Source organism: Podarcis vaucheri (genome assembly GCF_965113315.1).
Source record: "Podarcis vaucheri genome assembly, chromosome: 9".
Lineage (NCBI taxonomy): Eukaryota > Metazoa > Chordata > Lepidosauria > Squamata > Lacertidae > Podarcis > Podarcis vaucheri.
In genome coordinates, this window is record NC_138767.1 from 57,662,202 (window position 1) to 57,678,870 (window position 16,669).

The following is a 16,669-nucleotide window of genomic DNA, read 5'->3' on the forward strand; positions in this document are numbered from 1 at the left end:
TCCAGAGGCTCGTTCGCAACATGAGAAGAACGCAACCCACAGTGCCGCGTCTGCGCACACGCGGGTTGCGACTTGCCACTTCTGCGCATGTACGTGACATCGTTTTGCGTGTCTGCGCATGCGTGAGCAGCGAAACCCGGAAATAACCCTTTCCGGTACTTCCGGGTTGGCGTGGGACGCAACCTGAAAAAACGTAACATGAAGCAAATGTAACATGAGGAATAAATGTATATATATATATATGTGTGTGTGTATAATAGAAACACACACATATAGACGTATATATATACACACAGAGAGAAACGCACACATGCACACATATATACATACGCATGTATAGTATAGTATAGTATAGTATAGTATAGTATAGTACAGTACAGTATAGTGAAATGTTTAAACGCTTCTTTGAGCGGGTCCCGCCACACCTGCCATCCTCTCCTGCCGCACCTGCGCGGCGCTCCGCACCCTTTGAGAACCACCGCCACGGAACGGATCGGATCGGACTACATTTCCCAGAAGGCTTTGCCCAGGAGCAGGCTCGCTTTTGGATTGGTGCTCCTCGGTGCCCAATCAGCGCGGAGGAGAACGGCGTGGATAACGGCGTTTCCCAGGTGCTCGTGGCGGAGACTGACGCGCCGGCGCCCTTTGGAAGCCATGGCCCCGTCACGGCGCCTCGCGCCGCACCTGCCTGTGGGGAGCAGCCTCCTTCCCCCCCTCCTCCTCCTCTTCCTCCTGTGTGTCCAGTTCGGGGGAGGTCAGAAGAAGAAGGAGGTAGAGCCGCTCGCTTCTCTCCCGTTTCCACGCGCCCCACCCGCGAGACCCTTCTGCCTCCCTGTGTGTGTGTGTGTGGGGGGGGGAGATAGCTAGGGTTCAACACACAAACCCCGCCAGCTCCCTTTGTTTATGAGTTTAATATATTCTCCACCTTCCCCCCTGCAGCTCCTTTGTGTTGGTGTATATATATATATATTTAATATCCTTTTCTATTTGTTTGTTGTTTTCTATTTACAATTTTATTTATACAATATGAATGCCCACATTTAAGATTTCATTATTGATTTTCGTTTATAGCAATCATTTTCCCCCCACCCTCCTCCTCGCTGCCTCCCTCCCCCCCCCGCCCCCCAGTCATCCATCCCTCTGAGGGACAAACATAGGTTGGACATGGGGGAGAGAGGGATTCTTAAGGTTTCTGCCTAGGAATGTTCGTTATTATGCTATGTGGGGTTTGTGTGTGTGTGTGTGTTGTAAGCCGCCTGTCATCTTTGGATGAAGGGCGGTATATAATAATCAGTGCTTATTTCTAAAAAAATAAAACGTGTTTAGGGGTCCTCTCATTTTGACTCAAGAAAATCACCATTTTTAGTTCAAATCGGGGGGGGGGGGGAAATAAACACAGCAAATGGAGAAAAGTAAAAAGATTCACAAAATGTTTAGGGGTATGCCTTCCCCTGCGTCCCCGCCCCCCCCCCAAAAGCACTGATAATAATAATAATAGGAATGTGGAGAAGGTTGAGTGTTTGCCTTGCTCAGGACTGCTGATCAAAAGCTGTGTGGCAGCTGAGAATTCTACCACTGAACCACCAATGCAAAAGCTGTATAAGATAAGAGACATAACTAGTGTTTAAATTCAGAACCTATTTTCTTTTGTTTAATACGTTTTTGAATTATTTACAAAAAAACCCCCACCCCTCAAAAATGTTGTTAGATCATGTAAGCAAAATCAGTTCTACATCTCACATCCCACAGCTTGTTTTATCGATGGAACACGTGGTGTTACGGTGGAGAAAAAGAAAGTGTCTCTGAACATGTGATGAAAGTCTCTTCTGACATAAACACAAGCACCTATTTGGAAATAAGCGGAAAGGAATTCACTGTGTGATTTTCACATGCCAGGAGCATCGTTTTAGGAATTAATTACTGCTTTGTTGTTGTTTTCCTTCCTTTCTCCCTTGTTCTTCGCCACACTATGTTTTGATACCACCTGTGATATTTAAGTCCACCTTAATCACTTGTACAATTTCCTATTAGCTGGTCATTGTCCTTACATTTGTCCCATATATATACCCTCTCCTAACTGCTGCATAGTGCAGAATGTTATATATTTAAATAGCTGTTGTGGTTAAATTAATATCAGCAATAATTCTGCCTCTTCAAGTTTTCATAATTTAGTAGTACATCCAATGCTGCTGTTGGATATTTCTATAATATGGACCCTTCCCTAGTCTTTTTGCCATCAATACATGCTATTTTTTCCCTTCTCCATTCCCTTCTCCATTTAATGCCAGACATCCGGTATATCCCCTGAAAAACGGGGGAACCTCCTTTGTTGCAGAGATAAAATAACACTGCTGCGCTTGGCTTGAATTAACTGTCCCTCTATCTTACTTGATTATGTTATTATTATTTTATTGGCATGTTTACCAAGAAAAAAGGGAAAAGTGAATTAAAGAGAAGAAAAAATAAAGATAAAATATAATATACAAATAATAGTAATAATATAGATAATAACAGTAAATCAAATCAGCATCAACTATGAATACCATGACCATCAGTACATGGGTATTAAATTAAACATATAAGTAAGTATAACGCTTTCAGATTTTCAAATAGGTACCCCCACAAGATTGATGCCTATGTTTTTGAATGTAGCCATGGCAATAAGGTCTTCAGACAACTGCATAATAGATAGGTCTGCATCCTTCCACACTTATACTTCAAGTCTCTTAGCCACCATTGGCTACTGATTGGGATTAAACTCCTTGCTTTACCATTTAACATGCATAGAAGGGGTGGGAAAATACTTTATATCTATGAACCTGGATTAATTATTCTGGAAACTTTTAACTTTCTGGCTTTGTAGCATGTATTCAGTGAGTAATGCCTTTTGTGACTGGACAACTTCTAACCAGCTAGCTAGTTAGCTGTTGAATAGCTAGTATACAACAACACTCTGAAATTATTCATACTATATAAATATTGTGAGATGAAGTTTATAAATCAAGAGATTTTGAAGTAGAATTCATAAGTGTTCTACTTTGTGAGCCTCGTAGTCAGTAAACGTCTTCTACCCTATCCTTTGTGATCACAATATGCTGGGCACATGATTTACACCCAAACAAACTATTGTAATTTGTTTGAGATAATGAGAAACACTGTAGCTGCTGATCTTAGCACTTATACAATAAAAATGTGACAATATGCAACCCTGATGCTTATCTGCAGCTTGTACTAATAATAAAAAATATGTGTGGCTAGCTTTTATACTAAATGAACTTGTAAACAAATTTGCAACAGCCTGCAAGCCCTCACCATTCCTTCAGCAGCTGTCTGTTCCCCATCAGGCTACTGCTGCAAATAAAGGAAACTGACATATTTAGGATCAGGATCTTTAGGAAGTTTTAAAATTATTTTCCCATTGCTTTATGTATTACAGGATGTGTGTATCTTTCTGATTAATCCAGGGTTTTTCTTATGAGCCAAGTGCTGTGTTTCATGACTTCAGTAGTTAAGAGTTAACCAGTAGAAAGTGAGTCTCCTGAAATTGGTGATATTTCTGAGTAAAAATGGCCCAAATAGTAAAGTGTTGAATTATTTTAATTTGAATCTTTGCTATAAACCTAGTGGGGTGCCATTTGCTTTTACCAAAGTGTGGTCTGTAAGCCTTTACCTGCTTAACCTGGGAATAGCCCCATTCAGCTTGGTGGGACTTATTCCTGTGTAGGCATATCTGCAGCTTTGTGCTGTTAGAATTAGATTGGAGGAAAAGTAGAAATGGAGACCTGAGTGCATCAGTGGAAAAAGGGATCCTTCCCTTGTTTGGTTTTATTATGGCTTCTGCTTCTCCTAATAATAATGATGATGGTGATGATGATGTATTATTTATACCCCGCCCATATGGCTGGGCTTCCCCAGCCACTCTGGGCAGCTTCCAACAAAATATTAAAATACCGTAATACATCAAACATTAAAAGCTTCCCTAAACAAGGCTGCCTTCAGATGTCTTCTAAAAGTCTGGTAGTTGTTGTTCTCTTTGACATCTGGTGGGATGGTGTTCCACAGGGAAGGTGCCACTACTGAGAAGGCCCTCTGTCTGGTTCCCTATAACTTGACTTTTCACAGTGAGGGAACCACCAGAAGGCCCTCGGCGCTGGACCTCAGTGTCCGGGTAGAACAATGGGGGTGGAGACGCTCCTTCAGATATACTGGACTGAGGGATGGAACCGATATCCCTAGCTCTTATCAGGCTGCCTTTTAGTCAGCACTTAATTCAGAGAGCCATGGTTCAAGACGATTACTTGGAAAGCAGAGCCCTTCCTCCTGCTTCATGTGGCTTGTGGTTGCCTTTTCCCCTCTGCTGAGTAATTGCGGTCTGCCTATACCTTCACTTATTCTTTCTTCTGCTCCAAGGCCTTTCCATAGAAAGAGGTTCTGGAGCTGTTCTCTTAGGAACATAAAGAAGAGCTTGGCTGGGTCAGGCAAAAGGGCATCTTCCTATGGGAAACCCGTAAGCAGGACTTGACTGTAACAGTACTCTCCCCATGTGTGATTCCCAGCAACAACTCTTCAGAGGCATACTTCCTGCATTGTAGCTAGTAATGATTGATAGGCTTATCCCCCATGAATTTTTCCATTCTTTTAAAGCTGTCCAAGTGGAGGGCCATCACTACACCATGTGGAGGTAATATCCATAGCTATCTAGGAAACCCCAACTCCGATTAAGACCTGCTTCTAAGTCCCAAAAAGTTGAAAAGCAAAGGGTAAAGGACTAGAATTGAGTGAGAGAAATGGGAGGGCAAGATTGCATTTTTAAAAGGCTGTGTAAAACTTGTGGGGAGGCTAAATAAGAAGATGTTGACATGGGGAAGAACTTTTTGGGAAATGAAGAAACTAACAGAAAGAGATAGATATGCTGGGATGAGGATTGCATGGGAAAGAAAGGGAGCATGAACAAAAGCGTGACAGAAAAGATAGAGAATAGAAGAAGCAGAGGAAAAGAGGGAAGCAGAATTAGCAAGAATAATAAATTTTGAGTGGCATACATTGCATTGAATCTAGTCACATTGTTCTATTGTAAGTCATGTTCTTCATGTTTTAAAAGAAAATCAGTGTAGGCACAGAAACGATGTAAGAGAAATATATATTGTCAGGGAACTGACATCGGAGGAAAGGGAAGTGGTAAGGCTCCCAGAGACTGGGAGAGAGTCAACAGCCAAAGCAGGGACCAGCAGGGGGAGCGCGGGGTCTCTGGAGGAGGATCTCAGTAATGCTGAGAGAGACGCAGCAGCCCAGGCAGGAAGCAGCAGGGGAGAGAAAGGGGTGAGAGACACTTCGAGCGAAAATAGCGGGGAGGTGTCAGAAGCAACTGCAGGGAGACCCATGCTGCGCCGGAAGCTGCCACGTCGTGAGTCCAGGAGACGCGTTTCCGTTAAGGAACTTCTTTGCTGGAAGCGCTTCCGCAGACAGCCACTGTCAGACTCTACTAGTGACTAGAGCAGACATGTCTGAGGAGCTCTGTCACACACAGAGGTTTGTGGGGTCGCACAAACTCTGAAGGGGCACAATTTTAAGCACAAGCAGCTAACCATCCCCTGACAGCAGTCTGACAGTCTCTGTACGCTGCCTGTGCAGGAGAAAGCATCATGAGCAACCCAGTCGGAACCGGAGACGCAGGGGTTGGAGCTGGTCCAAGCTTGGAAGAAAGGTATCAAGCTCTGGAGGTCCAACTTGCGCTGCAGACGGCGAGGCTCGAGGAGAGAAGGGCTCAGGATGCTGACAAAAAGGGGAGAACCACTCAGTTCCCCAGAAAGGTACCAGGATTGGTGCAGAAGTTTGGGGGGGACCCCAAGGATTACCATGCCTTTAGGACTGAGATGCAATATGCTCTGAATGTGCAGTTTGATGAGTTCCCTGATGAGGAATCGCGAGTTGCGTTCGTAATTGGGCATCTTGAGAAGGGGGCGCGGGACTGGGTTCGACCCCTGATGGCAACGCACAACGATATCCTAAAGGACACTATGAAATTCTTTCGTGCAATGGATATCATGTTTTCCAGCGATATTGAGGAAGGGGTGGTACGCAGACAGCTAATGGCTTGCAAGCAGGGAAGCAGATCTGTCCGTGAGTACTGGACTGAATTTACCATGCTGATTCACAGATTGGGGTGGGATTTATCGGCGGCACCCATTCAGATGCTATTTGAAGAAGGTCTTTCTTCAGCTGTGAAAGACGAGCTGGCCAGGAGCCCCAGGGCGGGGTCTATGGATCAGCTGACCAAATCTGCGCTGACCATTGGAGCGCGCCAGGAGGCAAGAGCCTTGGAGAGGCGGGAAGGGAGAGGGGAACGTTGGAAGGAGTTACGCATTCCAGACATTCCTGAGCCAGCTTTCCCGCCGGCAGAGCCGATGGAAATCGGAACAGCCCGCGCGCGCGCAGTTTCAAAGCCCAGTGAGGGGGCGAAGAAGGAGGGAAAGGGAGCCCGGAAATGCTATCTCTGCCAACAGCCAGGCCACTTTGCCAGAGTCTGCCCCCAGAGGAAGGAATGGCAAGGGATGGTGGGAGCTGTTGAGGGGGAAGAGCAGGGAGAAACGGAGCAGGTAAAAGCCAACGCCTGGTTGCCAGCAGGGCACTGCAGCCAGGCCAAAGAGCAGTGAAAGTGCCCCTTCCCCAAGTGCCAGTGCCAGAAGCTCCTCGACCTGCTCTAGTGATTGAAGTGTCGCTAGAGCTGCAAAATGGACACCCCCTAAAAATAAAGGCGCTGTTGGACTCAGGCAGCTCCTGCAATTTCATGAGCAAGGAGTTTGCTGCTGAACACCAGATACAGACTATCCCTTTAAGCAACCCCCTGCAGGTGACCACGATTGATGGCAGGGAACTGTTGGGAGGAGGCGTCAGCTTGCAGACCGTCCCAATGATAATGAGGGTGGCAAGGCACACAGAACTGATAGCGTTTAATGTGGCCACCTTGGGAGGCGCTCCCATTATTTTGGGAATGAGCTGGCTAGCCCTACATGATCCGCTGGTGGGCTGGCATCAAAGAGTGGTTTCCTTCGGTTCCGCACACTGCTTAGAACACTGCAGGGCGGAAAAGGGGTCAGCAGGGGCCCAAGCCACCCTAGCAGGGACGGAAGTGATGGAGAAGGGGAAGGTGCCACCACAGTATGCTGATCTCAGCGACGTGTTCAGCGAGAAGGAAGCGGACCAACTACCCCCGCATAGGCCCTTTGATTGCCAGATCAATTTACTCCCTGGAGCACAGCTTCCTGTAGGCAAGTTGTATGCCATGTCAGACAGGGAGATGCAGGAGTTGCGAGCGTTCATTGACAAGAACCTGAAGAGAGGCTTCATCAGAGAGTCCAAGGCAGCGGGGGGTAGCCCAGTGTTTTTTGTGGATAAAAAAAACACGGACAAGCCGAGGCTGGTATGTGACTTTCGGGCCCTAAATGCAGTGACAGAGCCGGCGGCTTTTCCTATGCCCAGGATTGATGATATTTTGACCAGGGTGCGAAAAGGAAAGATTTTTACAAAGCTGGACCTAAGGGGGGCGTACAACCTGATACGTATAAGGAAAGGGGATGAATGGAAGACCACCATGTTCACCCCTTTGGGGGCATTTGAATACCTCGTTATGCCTTTTGGATTACAAACAGGCTCCGCGTGTTTTCAAGCCTTTATGAACCATGTACTGGGGCCTTTGCTCTACAAGAATTGCGTGGCCTTCTTAGATGACGTGTTGGTGTATTCGGAGAATGAGGAGCAACATGTGAGAGACGTCAGAGAAGTGTTGAGCAGGCTGCAAGCCAACAGACTGTGGGTGAAACTGGAAAAGTGTCAGTTTCATACCAAGGAGGTGGAATTCCTGGGGTACCGCTTGTCAGACAAGGGGTTGGCCATGGACCCCGGCAAGGTTCAAGCGGTGCTGGAATGGAAAACACCCAAGACCAAGAAGGATGTGCAGAGGTTCCTAGGGTTTGGAAACTTTTATCGTAAGTTCATCCGAAACTTCGCCCACCTGACGGCGCCCATCACGGACTGTCTCAGCAGCAAAAAGAAGTTTGTTTGGACGGGGGAGGCGGAGCGAGCGTTTGAGGAACTGAAAAGGGCCTTCGCCTCTGACGAACAACTTCTACATGTGGATTTACAAAAAAAGCTGAGGGTCGAAACAGACGCTTCGGACAGAGCCATAGGGGCGGTGCTTCTTCTGCAGCCGGGGAAGGAGGGGTCAAAGTGGCGACCGTGTGCCTTCTTTTCGCGAAAGCTGAACAAATCTGAGAGAAACTACACGGTGCACGACCGGGAACTTCTTGCGATTTATGAGGCCTTCCGGAGATGGAGGCATCTACTAATTGGTGCACAACAGAAGGTGCAAGTGTGCACGGACCATAAGAATCTAGAGTATTGGAGAACTGCGCGAGTGCTCAACCAAAGGCAGTTGAGATGGGCCCAGGAGTTCTCCAAATTTAACTTTGAGATTTGTTACGTACCAGGCCCGGAGAACGTTAGGGCGGACGCTCTCTCACGCAAACCTGAATATTTGGAGGGAGAGGGTGCACCCGAAGAGACCCATGTTATTCCCGAGGACCGCTGGGTGTGTGGGGCGGCTTTGGTGGGGCAAAGGGAACTGGTAGAGGGAACGGTGCAGGATGAATACGCCCAGGACAAACTCAGGGGTCTCAGGAGGGAGGGAGACAAACCCGGGGGTTTTGAGGAGAGAAACGGGGCGTTGTACTACAAGGGAGCGTTATACATACCTGAAGGGGAATTGAGGGAAAAGGTACTCAAGCAACTGCACGATAGCCCCACAGCAGGGCATTTTGGGCAACACAAAACCATGTGGCTGGTTACCAGGGAATTCTGGTGGCCCAAGGTCAGGGAAGATGTGCGTGAATATGTGAGAGGGTGTGACCGATGTCAACGAGCCAAGGGGGAGAGGCGGGCACCGGCAGGTTTATTAGAACCACTACCCACGCCGGAAAGACCATGGGAGGCAGTGGCAATAGATTTCATGACTGATCTGCCCAGGTCCAAAGGGAAGACAGCCATTATGGTTGTAGTAGACCTGTTAACCAAGATGGCCCACTTTATAGCCTGCTCACATGCGGTCACAGCAGAAGAAACCGCTAAATTGTTTGTGGAAAATGTGTTTAGGTTGCATGGTGCCCCCTTGAGGGTGGTTTCGGACCGAGGGAAACAATTTACTTCCAGGTTCTGGAGGAAGCTCATGAGCTTATTGCATGTAGAGGTGAATTTTTCCACTGCCCGTCATCCAGAAACCAATGGGCAGGCGGAAAGAGCTAATGGTGTCCTCCAGCAATATTTGAGGTGTTATGTGAATGACAGAGAGAATGATTGGGTGGAGAAGCTGGCGTTGGCAGAATTTGCCTATAACAATGCAGAGAACGTGTCCACGGGGATGAGCCCTTTTTTGGCCAATCACGGGTGTCATCCCCGAGCCTTCCCAGGGGGGGAGGGGGAGAACTGGAGAGTTCCTGCCGCAGAACAGTTCGTTGAAGAAATGGAAGCGATCCATCGCCAGCTCCAACTTAATTTAAACAGGGCGAAGGAGGAATATAAGAGGCAGGCAGACAAAACCAGAAGGGAAGGGGAAAGCATTAGGGTGGGGGACCAGGTGTGGCTGTCCACCCAAGGGTTACCATTTAAAGGAGGTTGTAAGAAGTTAAGACCCAAAAGACTGGGCCCATTTGAAGTCACGCAACAGGTCAACCCAGTGGCTTTCAGACTCCGGTTACCGAACCACATGAAGTTGCACCCAGTGTTCCACAGATCATTGCTGTCACCGTATATAGGGGACAGAGAGGGGAGGGTCAATAGGGGACCAGCTATGGAGGAAAAAGAACACAGCTACCATGTAGCGGAGATTCTCGATTCCAGGTGGAGGGGAGAGCAAGTAGAGTATTTGGTAATGTGGGAAGGGGAGCCGGAGTCGGAAAACACCTGGGTCAGGGCAGAGGAGGTAGATGACGAGGTTTTGATTGAAACTTTTCATCAGAGATTCCCTAGAAAACCCCAGCCAGTGGCGAGGTTCCGGAGGGAATACTTCGCCACCACCGACGACGAAGAAGAGTTGGAGGGGTTCGCTGATTCCGAGGTGGAGGAGGATTCAGCGAGTCGGAACGAAGACCGATGGAGGGAATTGTTCGAGACGTCTGAAGATGAAGAGGATTCTTTTAGGGGTTTCAGCTCCTCACCGCCCAGAGGAGAAAGTAGGGGCGGGGGAGAGGGGGGCCCTGGAGGGGAGGTGGATGTCAGGGAACTGACATCGGAGGAAAGGGAAGTGGTAAGGCTCCCAGAGACTGGGAGAGAGTCAACAGCCAAAGCAGGGACCAGCAGGGGGAGCGCGGGGTCTCTGGAGGAGGATCTCAGTAATGCTGAGAGAGACGCAGCAGCCCAGGCAGGAAGCAGCAGGGGAGAGAAAGGGGTGAGAGACACTTCGAGCGAAAATAGCGGGGAGGTGTCAGAAGCAACTGCAGGGAGACCCATGCTGCGCCGGAAGCTGCCACGTCGTGAGTCCAGGAGACGCGTTTCCGTTAAGGAACTTCTTTGCTGGAAGCGCTTCCGCAGACAGCCACTGTCAGACTCTACTAGTGACTAGAGCAGACATGTCTGAGGAGCTCTGTCACACACAGAGGTTTGTGGGGTCGCACAAACTCTGAAGGGGCACAATTTTAAGCACAAGCAGCTAACCATCCCCTGACATATATATATATATATATATATATATATATATATATATATATATGGGGGGGGGGACATGAACCGTCTTAAGTAGATCTTTAGTCCTGCAGGAAAAGGAGGATGTGTGCTATGAATGTGCTGGAGGGGGTAAAAATAGTCTCAGTATTATTTTAGTGTATTGTTTGATGGACTAAGGAAAATGAGATAGCAGCCAAATCTTGCTGCTGTACCACCAAAATGTAGATAAGTTGAGCTGATTGAGTTTGAAGGAACAAAGTTGGGGACAGAGGGTGTAAGGGAAGGCAAATGTGAGGTTGTATACAGAGTGCTCCTCGTTGAAGGAGGAGATGCTTGCTTTGTGCTTTCTTCAGCAATCCAGGTGGCTAGTCATCAAGTCATTTTTGTTGTTCCTAAAGCTCACCCCAGCGCTTTAAGTTTAATGTGAACTTCTTCACTCCTTACATGGATGGGGTGGGTGGGGAAAGAGAGACTGTATCAGAACTTTCTATTTTACTGGACCTAGACGTGTACTTGAAAATCTATCATCCTCTCCCCCTTCACTCATTAGCTATGGATACTTAATTGGCCTTCAAAAGCTTTGGAACCCTTCCTGGTTTTTCTGGTGGCTGAGCCAATTCTTTATTCAGTTCCTTAGAGATCATGGGGCGAATTGCATCTGGCCTTGGCAGTCTGATATGCCAGATTCTATTTTTAATGTGTTGATCTCACCTGTCTTAGTATTGAGAACAGAATTTGTTTGCAAATTGCAATAACACAGTTTGCATGTTTTCACAAAGAACGTTACCACACTTGTCTTTTATGAACCCTATGTGTTTTGATTCTTTTTCTCACGAAGAATGGTGCGCTACACTTTCACTTTCTCTTCTTTGAATTAAAATGCATTGCTTGAAAGATGAAAATGATAACTGAGGAGGCTACCTTTATAGCATTGGCATGGAAAAGTTTGTGATCACCAGTTTCACAAACTTTCTCATGAGTGTTCCTTGTGGAACAGATGCATTGATGACATGGATGTTGGAAACTTGTATTTCCATTTTAATTCAGCTCTTTTAATAAGTAGTGGTGATATCTGACTGGTTGGAAAGGTAACCTGTTAATTCATATTGTAGTTCGGTTGAAATAGCTAGGACAACTCCGTGGTGGGTACAGTGGTTATAGCCAAAGAGACAACGTGTACATTGCAAGAAAGGGTATGTTCGAGAAATGAAGTTTTAATGCATTCTGCATGAGGCTACATTTGTGGAGTCTGGATGCCTTCAGGCATGGATCTCACACATTTTCTTCAAAAGCACAAATTGTGCTCCTGTAAATCATTTGATCTATTGCACAAAGTGTGCTTTAAATCAGTGATGCTCAAACGACATGTTGGGGCATATTAGAGCCAAAGCATGTTTTGAAAAATTAAGCAGTTATATTTTATGCAACCATTACTCTAGGGCTGTTGAAGAAGGGTGGCCTAGTTACATTAGGGAGAGGAAGTAAGGAAGCGCTGAGGTTTCCTGATGGCAACCTTTTCAATTGACCGCTGAAGAGAATCTCTGAAGACTCTTCATTGCCTAGAAAGCACTGGGTAAACAGGGTGGGTATTGTGCAAAAGGATGTCTGGCGTTTATTCTTGAAACTGACTGAGAAAGTAAGATGTGTTTTTTGAGCACCGAGGAGAGAATGCCTCCCATTTTAATCCAGAAAAAAATGTGCTCTCGGTATCAAGAAATGCGACCTTGAACATTGCCAAATAGAAGCACAAATTTCTCCTCTAAGGCCTTTTCTCTCTCAACTCTGCTCCTGTATTTGGACTGTATATCCCATCAGGCCCAGCTAACATAGCCAGGGGCTGGGGATGAGAGGAGATGATGTAGTCCAAAACATTGGAGGGCACCAGGTGGATGAAGGCTGCTCTAGACCTTTATTTTCTGCAATGCAGTTGATTCAGTGCAACGAATTGCCTCATCTGCTTTCCTAGCCATGCTTTAGGCCGTCTGCATGTGGAAAGTATAAACTCTGGAGACAAAACACTCCTTTGAAAAATGCAAAAGGCCTGTGATGCTACCTCCAGATCTTCCTTCCCTTTAGAAAAGAGAATCAGGCTGAAAATGCAGCATGCGCAGAAAAATATCAGGATCAGCCTTTAGATCAATTTTGTCTTAATTGTGCTAGATTTGACTCTTGGCCAGGGTGGTACTAATGGAGAGCAAATGAATGTAAAGTAAGAGCAGAAAGGTTAAGGTGTCCTCTTTTGCATTTTTGGACAAAGTTCAGAAGATGCTTGCAGAGATTCTTGGTGAAAGTAGCCCTGGAAAACAAAATAAGTGATGTCTGTTCTCTTCTGGTAGAGGAATCCCTAATTTTAGATGTGGAACTATTTCTGTTGTTGTTGTTGTTGTTAAAAAATTCTATACCACCCTTCATCCGAGGATCACAGGGTGGTTTGCAATATAAAAACACAAAAATACAAACCATAATAAACAAAAGCAACACAGAGACAAATGTTCTCTGGAGGAAATTTGTCTCTCTACTTCACACCATATTGCTCTTTGTACAGGCTATCTGACTTCTTACACATACCATTTTGAAATACTTCAGAATATATTTATGAACTAAGGTTAGGAGAGTCTGTTTCCTGGTGTACAAAAGCTTTTGAAAAAATCCTGCAAAGTAAATATTTTAAACTAGGGGGTGGATTGGGAAGGAGCAGAGAATGATAGCACTGAAGTAAGCCATATAATATTTCAAACATACTATTGACCCTACTATAGAAATGGGTGAACAGAAAGTGTGTTCATATAATGGAACTTTAAAAAAACAAAACTTTTGTTGAACTGTACATGTAAGAGTGATGATGAGCGGGAGTTATCATTTTTCTGCTATATATTTAAGCTGCCGCTTGCACTTCTTCAGACGACTAAATTTGCCGATATATTGTGGATTTCTTTAATTTACCTTCTTGCTTCCTGCCTTAAAAAACTTTTAAAATTTGCCCTTCCTTTTATATGTGTGTTGTTTTATTTCTTCTGAAGATATTTAGGGCTCAACTGAAAGGTAGATACATTTTGATGGAAACATTTATCTGTGGGAATGGTATTGTCCATGTTACAGGAATTTGTTACAGGAATTTTATAGGAAGTTGCCCTGAGAGGAGATGAAAGTATAGTTGTACCTTGGATCCTGAACGCCTTGCAAGTTGAACATTTTGGCTCCCGAATTCCACAAACTCAGAAGTGAGTGTTCCAATTTGTGAACATTCTTTGGTACCCGAACGTCCGACGCGGCTTCCAATTGACTGCAGAAGTTTCCTGTAGCCAATCAGAAGCCGCACCTTGGTTTCTGAACATTTTGGAATTTGAACGGACTTCCAGAACGGATTCTGTTCGACTTCCGAGGTACCACTGTATTCACCTGTTGAGAGGGCAGCGTCAGCAAACATTGATCTTAATTGGCTTTTTGACTTCATCATGTATCCAGTTCTTGCTATCTCTCATTCCAGTATTCTCCATGTGATCCCTGACTGGTTTGGATTGCTCATATGATTGTTCCCAAGAAAAATGTCCTCTCCAGCATTACCACATGCTCTGAGCTTTGAGCTCTGACACAATTACTGTGCCTGATACTAGAGTAAAACTTCTGAAATGATAATGTCGATTCAAGTAATTGATAAGGGGGTTTATAGGAAGTATTGAGGTGGAAAATTTTCTGGGGCTTATTTAGCATCTACAGTGTGATCCGATGTAACATATTTAACTTATATTTAGTAAGCAAGTTTAAAAACACTTGCAATCTGATGTGCAGTAAGAATTTTCACTTTGATTAGAGCCGCACATGCAATCAGGTGAATTCATAACTTGATCTTTGGTTAGAGTTACTAAGTATTTTTGTGGTTTTTATTTTACCCTTTCTGGGTTAAAAATCAATAAAACATACATATCACCAGACTTTTCCTAAGTGTAACCACCAGAATAACATTAATTACAAGTTTGGAACTGCCAAACTTGCCTCATATTGCATTGACCACCACCATTTTACTAATGACTTTTATGAAGCAATTAATTTTTAAACATTGAACGTTTCCCATACCTCAGACTTGAATAAAGTCATTATATATTACCTTATCATTGTTCCAACATCAGTTTCATCTCCTTTGTTCTTATGCTAGATCTAAATGTAACTTTTTTATAGCTGCCTCTGAAAATGTTGTTTGGCTGCAATCCAATGCAGAGCATATTTAATATGGATGAAAATCTACAGGCTGTAAGCGTGCTTAACTCTGTGTTGGTGTGTACTTCTTTTCCTTATATACATATAAAAATAAATCTTGAAGATAATCAGTCATGAAGCTAAGGTTCTAATGGAGCTGGAAACTGTAAAATAGGATGTGCAAGGCTATGGAGTTACTGTACATCTGTTAGTTTTAATTCTGGAAAAGGAACCACAATTGATTAAAGTCAGTCCTGAATTCTTCAGTGTTTAGATTTCTCCCCTTAAAACAATGCATAAGCTGCAGTGATTCCCTGTCCTCCACCCATTCTTCATAATGGCTGACTGTTGAAATATAGCTGGCCTTTTGAACGTAGCTTCTTCCTTGGAAGGCGGGAGGCTTTGCCCCTTAGAAAACGTTCATTTTTAGTTGAATTATGCCATCCTTGGATGGGCAAACGTTTTGGACAACCCTACATAGAACATTTTGGGCACCTACTGGACTTCCATGATCACCTCTTTTTGAACATGTCTATCATTTATCAGTCTGTTTTGAGGCCAAACACTGCATTGTCTTGTTTTTTAAAGTCCAGGCATAATGAAGCCTTTCTGCCTTTTTTTGCTTTTCTGCCTCTGCTGATGCATCACTTCCACTTCTGTTCATGCCTCTTGAGGCAAACAGCAGCATCTGCAACACCTCTTCTACCATTGACAAGTATTCCTGATAGCTCTGAGAAGAAAGTGAGGTGGCAATTTTGCTGATGGATCACTGGGGAAATAGATTTAAGAACAGGGAAGAGCTTAGTGAGGTGACACGGCAGATGGTTGATGGAATATGAACGTTTTAATGAAGGAGAACAGGTTCTAGCAGGTTTAGTATAGTAGATGTGTGACCTGTCAGCCAAGCTATCCCCAGGTAAATTCTCATGCACAGATTCATTAGGTAGCTTCAGGCAAGCAGCAGTTGCTCACTCTACCATCAGTCTGACCTTCCTTACAGGGCTGTTGTAGGGACCCTAGGGCAATATATGGAAAGTACTTTGAATGTTCAAAGTGCTTCATAAATTGTGGTTTTTGCAATTGTCAGGGAATGAAATAGTGATAATAGGTATGTAAATCTGCACAGGCTCCTGTTCTAAATGCCACACTGAATACATGAATGTTGGGTGGAGTGATGGAGCACAATATTCTGCCTCCTCTTTGCGTTGGATACGTGCATGGAGGGCTTCAAATGAACAGTCCTTTTGTGTATATTTCCCTTTCTCCAAGCAGCTCAAGGAGCAGTTATCTTTGAAACAAGATAACCCCATGAAGTAAGTAAGGCTGAGAAATCGTGTTTGCACATTTGAACTCCCTAGGTGGAGTGAAAATTTGAATTTGGGTTTCCTACATGAAAGCCCACACAGATCTTTTGTGAAAACTTGTGGCAAGATAGCAACCATCCATCGTGTGCTTTGTTGTCAGCCAGATCCATCAAACTTGTATACCTATGGGAAGGAATTATTATACATGGATTTCTAAACATGCATACAACTTCCTGTGAAGTGTTTCAGTGATTTGGCTATTCTCTGGTAATCCAGTCAACGGGATTGAAGTATATTGTTCCTAAGCCAATCAAACAGGGTGTGATTGTGTGACAGGGGTGTTTGCGTGGGGACTTGGTAGAACACAATTGTTTAATATGATATCTTGTCACATTTTAGCCCAGAAGAGACCAGGGTGGGAATGGCAAGTGTTTTTCAGTGGTTGGTGATGCAGCTTG

General features: G+C 44.9%; 1 protein-coding gene and 1 long non-coding RNA gene across 2 annotated transcripts in view; one reads left to right on the forward strand and one right to left on the reverse strand.

Annotated features, from left to right (window-relative positions):
• Positions 1-570, reverse strand: part of LOC309540930 — a 43,274-nt gene extending 42,704 nt beyond the window's left edge. The window contains exon 1 of the long non-coding RNA XR_014223531.1: positions 426-570. This is a non-coding gene — a long non-coding RNA (uncharacterized lncRNA). The remainder of the gene's footprint in view (positions 1-425) is intronic.
• A 12-nt stretch (positions 571-582) lies between these two features.
• The window catches only part of TUSC3 (tumor suppressor candidate 3), a 137,035-nt gene continuing 120,948 nt past the window's right edge, over positions 583-16,669 (forward strand). Inside the window, exon 1 of the mRNA XM_082238275.1 lies at positions 583-771. Within this exon, the coding sequence (XP_082094401.1) occupies positions 655-771 (117 nt within the window). The 5' untranslated portion in view covers positions 583-654. The remainder of the gene's footprint in view (positions 772-16,669) is intronic.